Source organism: Gobio gobio (assembly GCF_949357685.1).
Source record: "Gobio gobio genome assembly, chromosome: 3".
In the NCBI taxonomy this organism is placed as follows: Eukaryota; Metazoa; Chordata; class Actinopteri; order Cypriniformes; family Gobionidae; genus Gobio; species Gobio gobio.
The window spans coordinates 33,504,060-33,524,010 of NC_137099.1; the positions used below are offsets into that span (position 1 = coordinate 33,504,060).

A 19,951-nucleotide genomic window follows, 5' to 3' on the forward strand; every position below is an offset into this window, starting at 1 on the left:
TCATTTGTGTTCTGAAGATGGGTGGCAGTCTTACGGGTTTGGAACAACATTAGGGTGAGTAAATGGCAGAACTATCCCTTTAAATTTGCTGCTCTGTTTTCTTGGATGCAGCTACAGTCACCATTAGGCCAGCAGAGCTCTTTTAGTGGAGTTTTTCTTACTTTAATGTGTCTGTGTAAACCTGTTGTCCTAGCTTAAAGGTAAATGTTTGTTTTTAGGGATTTTAATTTGAGGTTAAGATTAAATTCACACAAAACAAATGCACATTTCCTCATCTCCCCAGATCAGAGGTCTTTTACTAATCTTGGCATAGAATATGAACTGCAATTTGGAAATATTCTATATGAGAAAAAAATACAGGATCCATTATTTTTTCCTTTCAAATGGTATCACTCTTGTCTTGTTTAGCCAATAGTTACACTGACATGAGAGGGCTAAAAATGTATTCCGTTACAGTTACAAATTACTTCATAAACTTAATACAAGCACCACAATATGAAAGTAATGTAATCTGATTTCTTTTGGATTCCTTCATAGTCCAATGTAAATAAAGTAGCGTGAAAAGCAATATTTGGGAGAATGATTGCGTATACACCAGTAGGTGACTCAAGTGAGTCCAGATGCACGGATCAGTTCTAACGTCAACCGAATTCACTGTTAAAAGAGTTAGTTCACCTAAAAATAAACATTAATTAATCATTAATTACTCACCCTGATGGTTTGGAACAACATGAGGGTGAGTAATTACAATTTCAAGGGAATAATCGACAATTAAGATTTGTCATAATCGTGCAGCCCTAGCTGTATGTACATTGAGGAAATAAGTATTTGAACACCCTGCTTTTTTGCAAGTTCTCCCACTTAGAAATCATGGAGGGGTCTGAAATTGTCATCGTAGGTGCATGTCCACTGTGAGAGACATAATCTAAAAAAAAAATCCAGAAATCACAATGTATGATTTTTTTAACTATGTACTTGTATGATACAGCTGCAAATAAGTATTTGAACACCTGTCTATCAGCTAGAATTCTGACCCTCTGTTAGTCTGCCTTTAAAATGTCCACCTCCACTCCATTTATTATCCTAAATTAGATGCACCTGTTTCAGGTCGTTAGCTGCATAAAGACACCCTGTCCACCCCATACAATCAGTAAGAATCCAACTACTAACATGGCCAAGACCAAAGAGCTGTCCAAAGACACTAGAGACAAAATTGTACACCTCCACAAGGCTGGAAAGGGCTACGGGGAAATTGCCAAGCAGCTTGGTGAAAAAAGGTCCACTTTTGGAGCAATCATTAGAAAATGGAAGAAGCTAAACATGACTGTCAATCTCCCTCGGACTGGGGCTCCATGCAATATCTCACCTCGTGGGGTCTCAATGATCCTCAGAAAGGTGAGAAATCAGCCCAGAACTACACGGGAGGAGCTGGTCAATGACCTGAAAAGAGCTGGGACCACCGTTTCCAAGGTTACTGTTGGTAATACACTAAGTCATGGTTTGAAATCATGCATGGCACGCAAGGTTCCCCTGCTTAAACCAGCACATGTCCACAGTGTTGGTGGTAACGCATTACAAGTAACTTGAGTTACGTAATAATTTTAGTTTTTCCAAGTAACTAGTAAAGTAACGCATTACTTTTCAAATTTACAACAAAATATCTGAGTTACTTTTTCACATTAATTTGACTGACAGCTCTCCTGCCCCCATGTTGAGAAAAATAAGTGCAGAGGCGTTGTGTGTAAACATGATGGTTATCGTAGTTCTAGACTAAATGTGAGCATTTATTTATCTCACTTGCACAATAAAGATTCTGTACTCAAAATGAATAAAATCAGTCAAATATAAAATCAGAATACTATGCAAACCTCCAATAATTAAATGTTAAATAAAACAACTATTTTTATGCATAATCTACCTTTATATTTAATTTACCAATGTCTTGCTGCTGACCTTTGAGGATGAAAATTACTAGATTTTTTGTTTTTATTGGTAAAACTTTTTTTCTCCTGCATCCTATTCTACCATTATCCAGAATGGCAGCACAGGAGAGCTGCGCCCTCTACTGTTCATGCGTGAATCTGCATTTTTACCTCAGCCTGGGGCTTATTATTTCAATTTTGGTATGAAGAGAACTTTACAAAAATATAACTTGTTTGTTATAAAAAACAACAAAAACAAGCCCAGCCCAGGTGATTAAAAAGTAAAGCAAATGTAACGTAACGCATTACTTTTCTTAAAAAGTAACTAAGTAACTCAATTAGTTACTTTTTAAGGGAGTAACGCAATATTGTAATGCATTACTTTTCAAAGTAACTTTCCCCAACACTGCATGTCCAGGCCCGTCTTAAGTTTGCCAATGACCATTTGGATGATCCAGAGTCATGGGAGAAAGTCATGTGGTCAGATGAGACCAAAATTAAACGTATTGGTCATAATTCCACTAAACGTGTTTGGAGGAAGAAGAATGATGAGTACCATCCCAAGAACACCATCCCTACTGTGAAGCATGGGGGTGGTAGCATCATGTTTTGGGGGTGTTTTTCTGCACATGGGACAGGGCGACTGCACTGTATTAAGGAGAGGATGACCGGGGCCATGTATTGCGGGATTTTGGGGAACAAAAAACTTTTCCTTCCCTCAGTTAGAGCATTGGTCGAGGCTGGGTCTTCCAACATGACAATGACCCGAAGCACACAGACAGGATAACCAAGGAGTGGCTCTGTAAGAAGCATATCAAGGTTCTGGCGTGGCCTAGCCAGTCTCCAGACCTAAACCCAATAGAGAATCTTTGGAGGGAGCTCAAACTCTGTGTTTCTCAGCGACAGGCCAGAAACCTGACTGATCTAGAGAAGATCTGTGTTTGGCCAAAATCCCTCCTGCAGTGTGTGCAAACCTGGTGAAAAACTACAGGAAACGTTTGACCTCTGCAAACTAAGGCTACTGTACCAAATATTAACATTGATTTTCTCAGGTGTTCAAATAATTATTTGCAGCCGTATCATACAAATAAATAGTTAAAAAATCAAACATTGTGATTTCTGGATTGTTTTTTTTAGATTATGTCTCTCACAGTGGACATGCACCTACGATGACAATTTCAGACCCCTCCATGATTTCTAAGTGGGAGAACTTGCAAAATAGCAGGGTGTTCAAATACTTATTTTCCTCACTGTATATGACAATAAACTCATAAAGCCTATATCCAGCCCTTGCTTGGGATGAATTAATTTTGTGTGTGTGTGTTGAAGTGACAATTTATTCTTGAAGTGAGTAAAGCCTGTGTGTAGGCTATTAAGGAAATGCAGTTTTGACAAAGAAGAACTTAAATAGCTAAATATAAATTGTAAAGCAGCCTACTTCAGTGTAATATGTTACCATATCATCACGCTTAACATTCACTTAGAATTAAAATAATTGTAACGATGGGTGTGGAGATGGGTCTGATCTATATCAGACAAATTACAGGTTTCGAGTGGGTGGATGATTAATATTTAAGGGTTAGTACATCCAAAAATGAAAATTCTGTCATTAATTACTCGCCCTCATGTTGTTCCAAACCGTTAGGGTGAGTAATTAATGACAAAATGTTCATTTTTGGGTGAACTACTCTTTTAACAGTGAATTCGGTTGACGTTAGAACTGATCCGTGCATCTTGACTCTCGAGTCACCTACTGGTGCATGCGCAATCATTCTCCTAAATATTGCTTTTCACTCTACTCTATTTACAACTGGACCATGAAGGAATCCAAACGAAAAAAGCCAAAGGCAAAAGAGGCAACGGTGGCAACTGGCAAGAGTTAGTTCGTGGAGTACGTTAATATGTATGCTGTGTACACGGCTTTTTAAAAATGCAGAGGGCTACCCTGCTGGTGTTTCGCGTGCATTCAACCAGACAACTTAACATGCTCCAAACACACCTCTTAAGCAAGCAGAATAATGTAAGTGGAATTTTATTTTGTAATCGCGTCTTTGAACGATTTCGTAATCGTGGCATCCGTAATCGTAATGGCGATTAGAAATTTGATTAATTGTGCAGCCCTACAGCGCTTCACAGCCGTTAATTATCACTTACCCAGTACTTGATTCGAAAAGAAACTAGGTTTTTTGAGGACAACATTCCAGGATTTTTCTCCCCATCATAGCCTTCCATGGCAACCAAAATGTTGAAGGTCCAAATCAATGCAGTTATAAAAAGCGCTTCAAAGGGCTTCAGAGGCTCTGCACAATCCCAGACGAGGAATAGAGTCTTATCTAGCAAAACGATCGGTCAATTAATAAAAAATAAAAAAATGAACATACTTTTTAACCTAAATTGCTCATCTTGCGCTGCTCTGCGACGTGCCAAGGATTGTGCAATCACGTTGTATAGTCACGCTATATGTAGGTGGAAGTACCGCCCCCGTGTTTACAAAGTGCATTTCTTTTCGACTGAAGAAAGAAAGACATGAACATCTTGGATGAGATGGGGGTGAGTAAATCATCAGGACATTTTCATTTTGAAGTGGACTAATCTTTTAAAGGTCCCCTTCTTCGCGATTCCATTTTTCAAACTTTAGTTAGTGTGTAATGTTGCTGTTAGAGCATAAATAATACCTGTAAAATTATAAAGCTCAAAGTTCAATGCCAAGCGAGATATTTTATTTAACAGAAGTTCCCTTTCAAAGCCTACAGCGAACGGCTGGCTTGGACTACATCCTGGTACTTCCTTCTTTAATTACGTCAGTAGAACAGTAGAACAGACTAACCTCCGCCCACAAAGAAACGCGAAAAAGGGGGCGCGGTCTTGTTGCTGTCCCACGTGGAGAAGCGGACGGTCGCGTGGAGAAAAGGAACTGTTGCGTTGAGTGTGTTTATCGCCATGTCATCGAGACGCTGTTATTTTCATCCAGGAGTCAAATCACCTTTGTTTGGCTTTCCCAGGGACGCTGTAGAGATTATTGAACGCATACATCTCTCCGTTAAGAGGCGTGACCTTTCCAATGTGCGCTAAGCTGCTGTCAAATTACAACACAGGAACCGCTTTCACGTGCGCTAAGCTGTGGTCGAATCACAGCACAGGAACCGCTTGCACAATCAGAACTCGTTACGTATTTCTGAAGGAGGGACTTCATAGCACAAGGAAATCACCAGCCGTTTTTAGGACGGTGAGAACAGCGGTATACAGATAAGTACATTGTGTGAAGAATACTGTGTTTTTTTACACGCGAAACATGAACACATGTTATATTGCACACTGTAAACACAATCAAAGCTTCAAAAAAACACGAAGAACGGGACCTTTAAAGCAATAATGTAGGCTTTCCCCTTTGTTTTATATCATGACCACTAGGAGGTGCTCTAGGCATGTTTTTTTAAATTGGTTTTCCCTAAAGATATACAAGTAGTTGAAAGTAAAAGTGAAGCACGTTTGTTTACCGTGGAATGAAATTAATGATTTATCTATCATCAGACCCACCATTAATTGAAATGTGTTTTTTTTATTATTACTTGGCCTGACCGACCCACGGATTATCCGCAGTGTCCACAGATGGGCTATAACAATCCGAGCATCACTACAGTCAATATAGTGTTATCATTTCAAAATACTAATTAATTTAGTTTTAAGTGAAACATTGTCATCCTGATAGTATTCCCTTTTCTTTCTTTTATTTTTGTTACAAAATGAAACCGTAATCTGATTACAGTTTTTTGACGTAACTCGAACTAAATAAGTTACCAGATTTTTGTATCCTGATTACATAACTGTATTCCGTTACTCCCTAACCTTAGGTATGCAGATTCTCATATTGGCTGTACTGGATTACTAGAGACCTCTAAGAACTCTCATTCACTTACTGGATTTACTTAAGTAAATACTTCTTAAAGTAAAAAATTTACAAACAAACAAAAAAAGGATAGATTTGAGACTGCTGGTACTCATATGTGAGGGTTAAAAGATGGGTGGATGTTTGAGTAATTGTGCATTTGTTTTTAAAGAAGTACTTTTGTAGCTAACCTTAAAAGCATGTTGCCTTGTGTTTGTGTGTGTTTAATGACATATCTTTTATTATATTATCTTTCTCCGTCTTATCTTTAAACTAAAATTTTATTGAGTTCTCTTTTAAGTCATACAAACATTTCTAATGAGTTAATGGCACACTTAAGCCACTACTGTTCATAGATACAGTGAGGAAAATAAGTATTTGAACACCCTGCTATTTTGCAAATTCTCCCACTTAGAAATCATGGAGGGGTCTGAAATTGTCATCGTAGGTGCATGTCCACTGTGAGAGACATAATCTAAAAAAAAAATCCAGAAATCACAATGTATGATTTTTTAACTATGCATTTGTATGATACAGCTGCAAATAAGTATTTGAACACCTGTCTATCAGCTAGAATTCTGACCCTCAAAGACCTGTTAGTCTGCCTTTAAAATGTCCACCTCCACTCCATTTATTATCCTAAATTAGATGCACCTGTTTGAGGTTGTTAGCTGCATAAAGACACCTGTCCACCCCATACAATCAGTAAGAATCCAACTACTAACATGGCCAAGACCAAAGACCTGTCCAAAGACACTAGAGACAAAATTGTACACCTCCACAAGGCTGGAAAGGGCTACGGGGAAATTGCCAAGCAGCTTAGTGAAAAAAGGTCCACTGTTGGAGCAATCATTAGAAAATGGAAGAAGCTAAACATGACTGTCAATCTCCCTCGGACTGGGGCTCCATGCAAGATCTCACCTCGTGGGGTCTCAATGATCCTAAGAAAGGTGAGAAATCAGCCCAGAACTACACGGGAGGAGCTGGTCAATGACCTGAAAAGAGCTGGGCCCACCGTTTCCAAGGTTACTGTTGGTAATACAGTAAGACGTCATGGTTTGAAATCATGCATGGCACGGAAGGTTCCCCTGCTTAAACCAGCACATGTCCAGGCCCGTCTTAAGTTTGCCAATGACCATTTGGATGATCCAGAAGAGTCATGGGAGAAAGTCATGTGGTCAGATGAGACCAAAATAGAACTTTTTGGTCATAATTCCACTAAACGTGTTTGGAGGAAGAAGAATGATGAGTACCATCCCAAGAACACCATCCCTACTGTGAAGCATGGGGGTGGTAGCATCATGCTTTGGGGGTGTTTTTCTGCACATGGGACAGGGCGACTGCACTGTATTAAGGAGAGGATGACTGGGGCCATGTATTGCGGGATTTTGGGGAACAACCTCCTTCCCTCAGTTAGAGCATTGAAGATGGGTCGAGGCTGGGTCTTCCAACATGACAATGACCCTAAGCACACAGCCAGGATAACCAAGGAGTGGCTCTGTAAGAAGCATATCAAGGTTCTGGCGTGGCCTAGCCAGTAGGCTGACTGACATCACGATGGAGCGCCACCATCGTGATGCCACGCCCCCGTTGCGAGTCTGTTGTGAGTGCGACACACACTAATCCTCTTCTATAGTATTAGTTAAACTAAAAACTTAGCAGGGATTGCTCTGTAAATTAAATTGAGAATGTTACTAATGCATATATGCTATTTTAAATACTGTAGTCTATGCCAGATATATATATATATATATATATATATATATATAGCTAGCCTACATTTTGAAATTATTTGAGGCTGAAACATCCATAAGCATGCGTGTTTATTTTAGCACTTCAGTCAGTGAAACACAGCCTATAAAACATTTAAACGATTTTCAGTAAATAATGGTTACCTCAAGAATATAAGAAAATTAAATATTAGTTAGAAAAATATTTGATTCCTACTATTTCCCCGCAAAGATGGTTCATATAGGCTACCGCTCTGCGCTTTGAGAGGAATGTAGGACCCAAGCTGGATAGACACCTTTCGAATATCTTCATCTTCGTGTTTTCTCCTGATGTTGCAAAGCAACACTTGTTGTAAAAGGTCTGAAGAGCGTATTTTATCTTCCACAAGGTCAAGACATTTAGGCAAAATGTTTGATTATTCACTGCCAGAGAAAACGAAATTAAAATCGTGTGTGTGTGTGTGTGTGTGTGTGTGTTGTGTGTGTGTGTTGTGTGTGTTGTGTGTGTTGTGTGTGTTGTGTGTGTTGTGTGTGTTGTGTGTGTGGTGTGTGTGGTGTGTGTGGTGTGTGTGGTGTGTGTGGTGTGTGTGGTGTGTGTGGTGTGTGTGGTGTGTGGTGTGTGTGTGTGAGTGAGAAATGCGCTATTCAAATAAACCAAACTTGCCTTACCAAGTTTAATAACAAGAACAAAATGTGTTAAATAAAATTTGAAGTAAAAAGGTATTCGTCCCACAGTGTCTTTTATACTTTACCACAGTAAAGGATGTGAAGTTATAATAGACTTAATTATAAGCAAACGAAAGGAAGAAACGTTTATAATCCCCTGCGAAAATGGCAACGTGAGTTAAGATTTGGGAAAAGAAACGAGATGTCCATGTCCATTGGGATAAAATGGACTGGGCCTATTGTTAAAATTCACGGAAAAACGAGTGACCAGATCCAGATCGCAAAACAGAATGAAAAAGTGCTATCTGACCATTATTTCCTTTGTAGGCTAAACAAAGCGTTGTGCTTTACTCCTGTGGTAATATTCACGTGAAACAGCATTCACATACAAAACACTGGGTTAGTAAAATAACTAAATTATTTTTTTAAAAGTAGAAAATAGTATTTATGTGAAGAGATATATTAAAATAAAAAGAGCTCAACTCTTAAGTGGAAGGAACCTATTTTTTCCCCCTCACGTGCAACCTAGCGGATGAGTCATATTTGGGTTAGTAAAAATAACGAAATGATAGTTTTAAGTAGAAAATAGTATTTATGTAAATAGATATAGTATATTATCGACCCATTTACCTAATTACCCCCCCCCCCCCCAAAGACGATATCATCGACCATCACAATGTTTTACTGTAAACATCGTCAACTGCCAATTTAGGGGACATCGCCCAACCCTACTAGCCAGTCTCCAGACCTAAACCCAATAGAGAATCCTTGGAGGGAGCTCAAACTCCGTGTTTCTCAGCGACTGATCTAGAGAAGATCTGTGTGGAGGAGTGGGCCAAAATCCCTCCTGCAGTGTGTGCAAACCTGGTGAAAAACTACAGGAAACGTTTGACCTCTGCAAACAAAGGCTACTGTACCAAATATTAACATTGATTTTCTCAGGTGTTCAAATACTTATTTGCAGCTGTATCATACAAATAAATAGTTAAAAAATCAAACATTGTGATTTCTGGATTGTTTTTTTTAGATTATGTCTCTCACAGTGGACATGCACCTACGATGACAATTTCAGACCCCTCCATGATTTCTAAGTGGGAGAACTTGAAAAATAGCAGGGTGTTCAAATACTTATTTTCCTCACTGTATATCAGTCCATACCAGCACATGCCACAGAAATGAACACAAACTTGCATTAACAATCTGACAAACATTCGTTATTAACAGGCCTCAGTTTGCCTGTCTTTTCCATTGAAATTATTTTGCAGTGATTTTAAGTCGGTTATATTTAGCATCAAGGACCTTCCTGTAGACCAGACTGAGAGGACTTAATTTAGCTGGATCCGGGTTAGATATCCTTGGCAAGTTGGTGTATACTGGTTTGGCACGTGTTGGTTTAAAAAAAAAAATCTAAACCCAACCACAAAATTATAAAATTGTGTAGTTTGTGGCAAAATTGAAGCACTGCTAGTCACTGAATTTAACACATGTAGTGAACCTACTGGTGGAAGCTGAATTTTAAAACGATTCACAGATTATTCATCTCAAGTCTTTTTTTCTTCAAAACGTCATGTTTCGACTTTGTTTTTTTTTTTTTTTTTTAACTTAAAACCCAAAATAATCTAAGTTCTCAAAATATCTATCAATTTGTTGACACATTTGCTAGCATAAAAAGCAGTTTGAAGTTTGGTTTTTGTTTTGTTTGCTTATATATTTTTAAATGGCCCAGTCATTCAATTGAAACACAAAATTATATATATTGTGATTATTGTCCTTATAACGGTAAATAAGACTGGTTGGAATAATTGTTCATAGAATTGTCTATTGCATCAATATGTAGCATAGCAGTGCTTCGTTTTGTTGTAATTGAGGTTTTAACACGAGTCCCAAGTGAGTGAAAAAAACGTTTAAGCTGTTACATCAAATTTTGTTATTACTAAGGCTGTCAATGAATTAAATTAAGTCTAAAGAGATCAAATCTGTTAAACACCATTAAATTGTATTTAGCGAAAACAAAAATGTTGCCAATTTGATATTAAAAAGGTTTAATTATGTTCTGCTTGACTTCTACTCTTGGAGTCTATATATTTTTCAAGAGCATTGTTGCAGGTTTTTGCACAGAAAGCCCATAGTTGGGATCATGCTTATTAGTAAATTCAGAGACATTCTCAACAGTAAATTCATTTTCATGAATTAAATCCGAACTTGGAACAAAAGAAAACAATATTTTGCTGCCATTGCAAGGTGTAATATAGTTGTATATTAAACAATTATGTAGTTCATTAAGCCAGAAAGATTAACTGTATACATTAAATTTGAATAAAAGATTACTTGTGATTTATTTTAATCTTTGACAGCCTTAGTTGTGTCCCATCTGACTTTAAATATAGGCCATGGCTTTTTGTTAAGTGTTTGTTTATCTTTCTAATGAGCTTCTAACCCTCAGAAAATGTAAGCGAGATAGGAAGTGGAACTTGCAGTCAGATATGCAGAAAATCTGTCCTTAAGATGGTCTAGGGTATACAGTAGCTAGTGCAGCAGAACACAGGATACTTTAAACTTAAGCAAGGATGTATCAACACTTTATATAGATAAGTTTCATGAATGTCTGCTTGTTTTTATGCCTCTTAGATGTGTACTTTATCATTTGTTTGAAATCATCTGTGACCTTTCTGATTAAAGTAGCATGTTTGCAAAAAAATATTGAAGATCCATTATTGTGAACATTACAGAGAAGGAAAATCCCTACACATCTCAATGTTTTGCAGCGGTTGAATTTGAACATGACTTGATTTTCTCAAGTAAAGCCCAGAAAAGGGGGGGAAGCATTCCAAAAACTGCTGCCACACGTTCTTCAGCGAACACCCTTACATTGAGTGTTCACACTATCGCTTCCTTCAGTATCTACACACTGGCAATCTGTCGAGGTATTTCTTGTGGTGATTGGTTTTGATTCTAGGAGAACAGTCATGATAGCATTTAGACCTGCATGCTTTGCCTAGAGAGCAATGTCTTGTTACTTATTCTGCAAGATTTGTTTACTTTCTTACTTATTTGTTCTCAACTAACAAGAATAAGGGGAGGCTCAATAATAAATGCTTGAAGTTAGCTAGAATAGGAGTACACTTGTAAGCAAAAGTAGCAAGCTATGTTAAGATTACAAAGCAAAGAATGTTTTAAAATGTTAAATGCTTCCTTGAGCAAATATACTCAAGTGTAGGACCTCTTCATTTTCAGTGCCAGACAATTAATTGTAGCAATACGTCTTTCATGCCAAGCCAGTCTTTATTAAGAACTTTATTCTATGTGCAGACCACCTTCTTATTAACCTTTAGAGGGTTTAGCACATAGTGTTTATAAATTTAAAGGCATAATTTGATAACTCTTGGATTACATTGTAATCTTTATCTAAAAAAACAAATACTGATGATGATAAAATGTATTTTAAATGAATAAGTACAAGGGGTGTAACGATATATCGTATCACAATATATCGCAATACAAAAATGCAACAATATGTATCGTGGATCTGAATGGTTCACCCAAAATGAAAATTCCTATGCGAGTAAAAAAATTCACATTTTAGTGGCATTACTACATTAAACTACTGTATATAATTATGAATATGTATAATGTATAATAATGGAGTGGGGGGATATTTGTGGGTCCTCCTGATGCCAAATGTCTTATGTTTCCAGTAAAAAGTGGCATACATTATTTAAAATGTATCTAGTCTGTGACTGAGTGCAAGAATATTTGTCTAAAATAATAATGTATTTTCAGCTTCAGAATTATGAATATTTTTATTCTGGTGTCACCATTGTCCTGACTCCTGTGCATTGTGTTACCAGCACCAAGTCCAATCGTATTAATTTTCACCCACAATGTAATGCCAAATTTAGCATTTTAATCAACAGTACATTTTCTGTTAACCTTTTACCTTGGAATACCGCAAAAATATTGTATCGTGAGTTCAGTATCGTGATATGTATCGAATCGTGACATGAGGGTATCATTATACCCCAAATAGGTACGCTTCTGCAAATGAGTGAGATGAAAGGTAATGATTAAAGCAAACCATATTAAATTGTTTTAGAAATAACTTGATCATGAATTGTCACAGTTCCAACATTTTAGTAATGGTATAAAAGCAAATATTCAATAGCAAAAGCTAATTTGCTATTTAACACTTATTTTAAGTGTTAAATTTTATTTAACAATTTAAATAGTACATTTATTATAATTGATAGCTGTAAATAAATGCATTAAAACAATGTCATATAGCATTTGAATACTATTTTATAAGAAGCCTTCTGTCAGCCTAGTGTACAACATTTAAAGGGTTTGTTCACCCAAAAATGAAAATTCTGTCATTTATTACTCGCCCTCATGCCGTTCCACACCCGTAAGACCTTCGTTCATCTTCGGAACTCAAAGTAAGATATTTTATTGAAATCTGATGGCTCAGTGAGGCCTGCATAGCCAGCAATGACATTTCCTCTCTCAAGATCCATTAATGTACTAAAAACATATTTAAATCAGTTCATGTGAGTACAGTGGTTCAATATTAATATTATGAAGCAACGAGAATATTTTTGGTGTGCCAAAAAAAACTAAATAACGACTTGTATAGTGATAACCAATTTCAAAACACTGCTTCATGAAGATTCGATCCGTATCGAATCATGATTCGGATCGCGTGTCAAACCTACAAACTGCTGAAATCACGTGACTTTGGCACTCCGAACCGCTGATTCGATACACTGATTCATAACGGTTAGAATCTTCATGAAGCAGTGTTTTGAAATCGTTTATCACTATACAAGTCGTTATTTATTTTTGGTGCGCCAAAAAAACCTATTCTCGTTGCTTTATAATATTAATATTGAACCACTGTACTCACATGAACTGATTTAAAAATGTTTTTAGTACATTAATGGATCTTGAGAGAGGAAATATCTTAATTTGTGATCCGAAGATGAACGGAGGTCTTGCGGGTGTGGAACGGCATGAAGGTGAGTAATAAATTACATTATTTTCATTTCATTTAAGTCTGTACTGCACTGCAAAATGTCTGTTATTGATATATTTTTAGATTTTGGTACTGAAGTACTACCAGTACTTTTGACATCTCTATTTTGGACATAGAAATAGTTATTCTTAACTCCAGTTCAGTGAATTCCTAGCCTTAAGAATTGTCTGGCATTGTCTGATGTTAAGATTGAATGTTTCCAGAAAATTAAAAGATTCCGTCTGTCATACTTGGAAGCATTTAATATTTTATTTGATTTAGTAAAGGGATGTTTAGGCAGGAATGTGTGAATTTTGAAAAACTGTCTTAACTTGTCTTCCTTTATATTCTGAGGCATTGTCATGTGTATATTGTATATTGTTTTTTTTTTACTTCTCACTTTTTTTTTTCTCTCATGTAAAACCATTTTAAAATGCAAAGGGAGAGACAGATAGGTAAAACCAAATTCATAAATGAACCAACTGCTGATCCAAATGTTATTTCTTCTCATTACTTTGTGGGGACATTGCAAAAAGACTAAAATGGTCACAATTGTGTTAGATTTGGGGGTGGTTTTCCAAATGCAAATTAAAACATGTTCCAAGACCAATAGGAATTAAGAGGATACTTTATAACAAGGCACCATTCTTTGAATATCAATGTCACACAGACTGGGCTTAATATTATGTCCATTTGGCAAAATGGCAAACATTTTAAAACAACGTAGAATGTAATCTGATTAATATTACTGTCTATACATTTTTTTATTCATTTAACATGTTGGTTCATGTCTGAATTCTCATTTAAGTGCGCACACTGCATTTGGAAATAAATAAGCTCTGAAAAGTTCTGTAACTTTATAATGAACTACGGTCTGTCTCTTCTAGTTTTAGCTACCTCTTGAAACAAAGATTGACAGCCTCTGGTACCTTACAATTCTCCAAATCATCATGCTAGTGTTAAACTCGTATCGATTTGTTATATTTTGTTCAAAAAAATTATGATGTAATGTAAAAGACAACGTATTTTGGCAGATATTTTAAGACAAAATGTTTTTTTTTTTCAGAAGACAATATTATTTCCTGCTGCAGTGTGTGAATCATTAACTTTTGGGCCTTTCCAAAAACTAGCTTGTAGAATAAAAGGGAAAGTCTTTGTAGCCTTAAATTTAAAATGGTAGCATAACAGTGCTAACAGGACAACTCCAGATCAAACTAATCATCATTTTTTTTACTCACTGTGCAGCTTGAGGAATGCAAATGGTTTGACTGCAGCCGACCTGGCCCATGCTCAAGGCTTCCATGATTGTGCTCAGCTCCTCTCTAACGCACACAACCAGCTAAATCAGCTAAATGGATTTGCCCATAATGGGACTGACCACACGCACATCCAGGGCCACAGTCCCACAGGCCAGAATGGGACAGCCAATAGGAAAAGATTTCTCGATTGCACAGAGCCAAACCATGTGAAAAAAGCAAGAACTGACAGTATGTTAATTGTGCAAAACATCTATTTTAAATCCAGGAAAACTTATCCAGATTTTCAGACATTCTAAATACAGATTTTTCTGACTATATTGTATTTTTTCCATACAGGCATGCATTTCTCGGTGAAGACAATCAATGGAATTGGAGAGGAGCTTGAGAGTATGAATGTGGAATCAACTGCTGAAAACCAATCAGGTGGGACTGGACCTTCTCCACCAATGTCTATTGACCTTGAACATCATGAAGACGGTGTTTCTTTGAGGAACTCCTCTCCCACCCAAAAAATGTTGGAGTCCACATCCATGACTTCTCTTCCTGGCCCCTGGCTGTGGACAAACTCTTATGCTTATTTATGATGGCCAACTTATCAACAAGTTTCCCCAGGCTTATCAACAAGCTGTCAGAGCAAATGACTGGGATAATATATTCTTCTTTGATATATTCAGGCTTTTGAAATAATTGTATTTGGGATGAGATGTACATTTTTCCTAATCTAAAAGAGCTTTATTTCAGTATGCACACAGGGAATTTGACTTCTTTAATAGAAGTTTCCAGTACTTGCAAAGACAAAATGGCTAGAATAATACAGAAGAGTTGCTAGTTTTCTTGGCTTTATTTCAATGAACTTTTGCCATATACTCTTACTTAATTTCTTCCAGCAATATATTTCACAATGAAAGCATTTACTGATTTTAGGATATTTCATGGAGATGTGTCCTATTTACAAATTAACGAATAAATAGGGTAATATTTTTACTATGTTCATTGTGCTTAAATTTTCTGGCTGTTTATTATTCAACCATTTTAAAGATTCACATATTTTTAAAGATTTCAAATGCAATCTGCTTAAATTCTATGTTGAAATGTTACTTAGGTTTATTTGAAATATTTAAGGCATCTTTTATGTTATGATTTTTTTTTTTTGATAGTGGTTATGATAAAAGAAAAACATTGAGTAAAATAAAAACATTCTACAGTTCCTCACTACTGACTTTTGCACTCCAAAAAAAAAACTACCCCTCTTCCCCTTGTGACCATTTGGAAGAGAACAGCCTGCTTGATGACTTGTCATCTTGTTAAATCAATACAATCTGTCAGTCATGTCCGAAGCAAGACGCAACCCATAGCAATGCATTATGGCAACAACGTCTCAGACCTCATTTTCACGTGTTACGCATGCACATTTGATTTGAGATTATTTTCCTTAATGGCGGTTGACAAATCCACTTGAAGGTGCCCACCACCATGCCACCTACTGTGTGACAACTGATGTAAAATAAAGGATCGAGCGTAGGAAAGCTGAAACCGATCAGTTAAAAAAATGCTTACCGGTAATCGGCCCCTATACAGATCCTTGAGATCGGCTTAGGTCATCCCTAATTATTACATACTGTACACTTGAATTTTGAGCAAAAAAGTACTTTGTTGTTTTGTTTTCTTTCTGTTCTGAACCAAGTTCATGTGTAATCAAGACTTTGTTCATCATCACTTTCTGACACATGTCTTGTTTTGAATGACAGATGAAGCCATAGCCACAGGTTTGAGGAATGGTCATGGGCAGCAGAACAGTTTCACTGTCAACAGCTTCACCACAAACGGGCAATGCTATCAGTCCCATTTCATTCCAGCTGAATCAAGAAATGACATGTGTGGCTCACTGCACCTCAATGGCAGCCCAAGCAGCTGCGTATCTCACCGGCCTGCATGGGGTGCGTTTCTGCCTGATTCCGGTGAACATCTCCACTATGGACACTACCATGGCTTTGGAGATACGGCAGAAGACCTGGAAGATGCAAGCAGCTGTCACGATCACACTACAACCGTGAAAGTAGAGCAGCACTATGACCAAGAGGTTCTCAGTGCCGTGCAGCTGTTCCATGGATCATAAAGTGAAAATTCTATCCGTCCATTTGATTAGACGTGGTCAGGTTGGTGGTAGCAGTATCCGCCTTAAACAAATTAAATATTGCACCTTAATTCAGGCTATAATAAAAGTTTGTTATTGATAAAGGGGAAATCTTTCTACCAAAGGGGAGACATTGTATTGCATTTTGTATTTGACCTAATGAATTTATTTTATTATACGTATGTGTTTAAACTCAACCTAGCTATCTGGGTGCATTTCTTTTTTCCCTTTAATGCAAGTTTAGAATGTATAAGAAGTTGATTTGTATGTGGTGTGGATTAATTGTGAGTTTGTAGTTTTGTGTCAATGAACCAGCTTTTTGGAAAAGGAGAATTTTGTATATAATTTTTGTTGTTGTATGCAAAGCTGACATGCTGACTGTAAAACAGTGTTGTTTTTTGAAAAAGAAAGCCGAATATGTATGAGATTCTTTTGTTTATATTTCTACCCTGTGTTCTGATTAAAAATAAACAACCTGTAAACATAAAAGAACCCCCCTTTATTGCCACCTGAACACAGTCATTCTATTAAACTGCAGAAAATTAATTTTATTTTAAAGTAGGCCCAGAGAGAAGCTCCCCTTGCCTTATTTTCTTGTAAGAGAAACGTGTCTGACTTTTTCTTACGTCTACTTTGGTATTGACCCTCGTTTTATCTCTGGGTTCAATCTATAGTTTGAAAGTGACATTTTTTAATGTGAATGCCAAGTCTATGTTCATTTTAAAAACTGCTTTAAATTCACTGTTTATCTAAATGAAACTGAACTGTATTCCTTGAGTAAACATGAGCTGCATATATATTAGAACTGCATTGTGCCGTATCTGAAATAAAGACTGGTCGTTCGTTGGTGAATAACAAAAGGTGAAATTTGATTAGCAAACTGTTCCCATGGGAATCTGATACGCCCACCTCGGTTTCCTGCCTCACGTGTTTGGACACACGGGTGTCACCTGTCGTCTGCGTCGACCTTTACTGCGATGCCAACAACGTCATTAGCGCTCCGCCTTCAACAGATGGATCTTCGAATTGATACCTTGTAAAAGGGGTAAACATTTGTAATACATGTAACTGGTCCTATATACTAAATATATATGTCAGTATACATATGTCATATTAAATTACAACTATTACATTTGTAGGTTACTGAAAGTAACTTTTGAACTAATCACTCCGTTATTAACGAATGTCTAAATGGTTAATAAGGTAGCACTCCCACAGGAAAGTGGTATCGTCTGTAATTCCGCGTTGAAATCCTCCAAGCTGAGTCGAGGACCTTTTAATGTGGAGAAAAGGCACATAATATTGGAAGTTATATCACAAATATTTGCATCTGACACTTGTACAGTTTAAGCAATGTCTACTCCAGCACGAAGGCGACTCATGAGGGATTTTAAAAGGTGAATAATGAAAGAAAAATATAAGAGGAGCTGTTGTTTACAGCGCCCGGATGTAAGTTACCTTATAAAGACCGGACAATATTTAGAAGGAAACAATTTTGACTGTAGGGAATGTAAATTTTCGTATCCGAAATTCCTATTTAAGTAGAAATGAAGGTCTGTTAAATGTCGTCTTAAAAAAGAAAGTAATTTGTTTTGTGTTTATTTGGACCTTGGTTCCCTAAAACTGACCTGACTCCCTTGTTTGTTTCGATACCCAACAGACTTCAAGAGGATCCTCCAGCCGGTGTTAGTGGTGCACCTTCAGAAAACAATATCATGGTATGGAATGCAGTGATATTTGGGTAAGTTCTTCTTGTGAAAAGCTTTGTGCTGTGGAGTAAAACAAGTTTCTTATCTTTTCAGATTCACGTTTCTTTATTCTGAAACTCGAGCATTATGTCGTTCATGAACACTTAAAATTGCATAAACCAAGACCTTGCTTTTGTAAAGTTAACACATTTGGTGCGTCACATGAGCATTTGTCCACCTGTGCCTGTTTTCACATACTAAAACTGAAAGCAAATGATGACGTGGTGGCATTATTATGGTTATCCAAATGTTACCAACTTAAATGTTTCATTTTGTTTTTGTTTTCACAGACCAGAAGGAACTCCCTTTGAAGATGGTAAATATAAACATGCACTTCTTGAAATGCAGAATTTCTAGTAATTCAAGGCATGTATATGCCATGTATCTTGTATTAATGCTTTAAGTTGTTGTTGTTTTAGGTACATTCAAACTGACAGTAGAATTCACAGAAGAATACCCAAACAAACCACCCACAGTTAGATTTATTTCAAAAATGTTTCATCCGAATGGTAAGATTTTTTTTTTTTTTTTTGCCATTCAGAATCATAAATGGGCCTATAGAATGAAAGCTTGTTTCCACCTCCAATAACTGCAACTTCTTATCTCACAGTTCTGACTTTTTAAAAGTTTGTATCTTCCAATTTGGACTTCATAATGCACAATCGCGAGTTTATATCTTGCAATTCAGGTTTTTTCCCCTTATAACTGTGAGATGAACTCACAATTCAGAATTGTAAAAAGTTGCAATTACATTTATTTTTTATTTTACATTTATTATTTTATTCTGTGGTCTCCGACATATTTAACCACCCCTTTCTCTTTCAATGATACTTTAGTATATGCTGATGGAAGCATATGTCTTGACATCCTACAAAACCGTTGGAGTCCAACTTACGACGTGTCATCAATTCTTACCTCAATCCAGGTAAAACATTGTAGTGGTGATGCTTTTTACCATTACGAGTATCAACGCAAATCAAAACACTGCTTGATCGACTTTTCTTTCTCTGTTGATTTTCTTCAGTCTTTGCTTGATGAACCAAATCCCAACAGTCCAGCTAACAGCCAAGCAGCTCAACTTTACCAGGAGAACAAACGGGAGTATGAGAAGCGTGTGTCCGCTATTGTCGAGCAGAGCTGGAGGGACAGTTGACCTTAAACTGCAGAGCACAGAACTTTGTGTGGTTATTTGGTTATTGTGTGGTAGATTTATGGTCATTTTCTGACCATAAAGTGACTATACATCGTGTTAGCCTGGACTATATGAGGAGGATATATGCAAGGGCCATTTTTTTCTAGAGGAACCAAACTCCTCTGAATGGACACGGTGCCAGCCTGCCATCATTGAATTGTTCATGCCTCAATCGGAACTGACCTTCCAAGTGATCCTGCTATGCTGTTTTGTGTGTTCTGTTACATGCCTGGAAGTGTGTTTTTTCTTTTTCTATTCCACGTGTTATTAAATGCCTCTTATGTACTATATTATAACAATACACTTTGAATTTTGTGTACAGGGTCTGTGTATGATTGGTGTCTGTATTTATTAATTTGCTTGTTTTTTGTTTGTTTCAATATGGTCCAAAAAAATGTATCAACCA

The 19,951-nt window shown here is 36.9% G+C and overlaps 1 protein-coding gene across 5 annotated transcripts in view; it reads left to right on the top strand.

The window, feature by feature from the left end:
- The window catches only part of ankrd10a (ankyrin repeat domain 10a), a 29,080-nt gene extending 9,220 nt beyond the window's left edge, over positions 1-19,860 (top strand). For 2 of the 5 annotated variants that reach the window (XM_079812874.1, XM_079812876.1), the window contains 3 exons: positions 14,458-14,699; positions 14,808-14,894; positions 16,220-17,091. In XM_079812874.1, coding sequence (XP_079669000.1) covers positions 14,458-14,699; positions 14,808-14,894; positions 16,220-16,587 — 697 coding nt within the window. In that variant the 3' untranslated portion in view covers positions 16,588-17,091. Of the gene's footprint in view, positions 1-14,457; positions 14,700-14,807; positions 14,895-16,219; positions 17,092-17,818; positions 18,055-18,265; positions 18,347-18,643; positions 18,670-18,772; positions 18,863-19,189; positions 19,279-19,377 lie in introns of those variants that run through there. The other 3 variants (XM_079812877.1, XM_079812878.1, XM_079812875.1) reach the window with 3 other exon arrangements.
- The last annotated feature ends 91 nt before the right edge of the window (positions 19,861-19,951 follow it).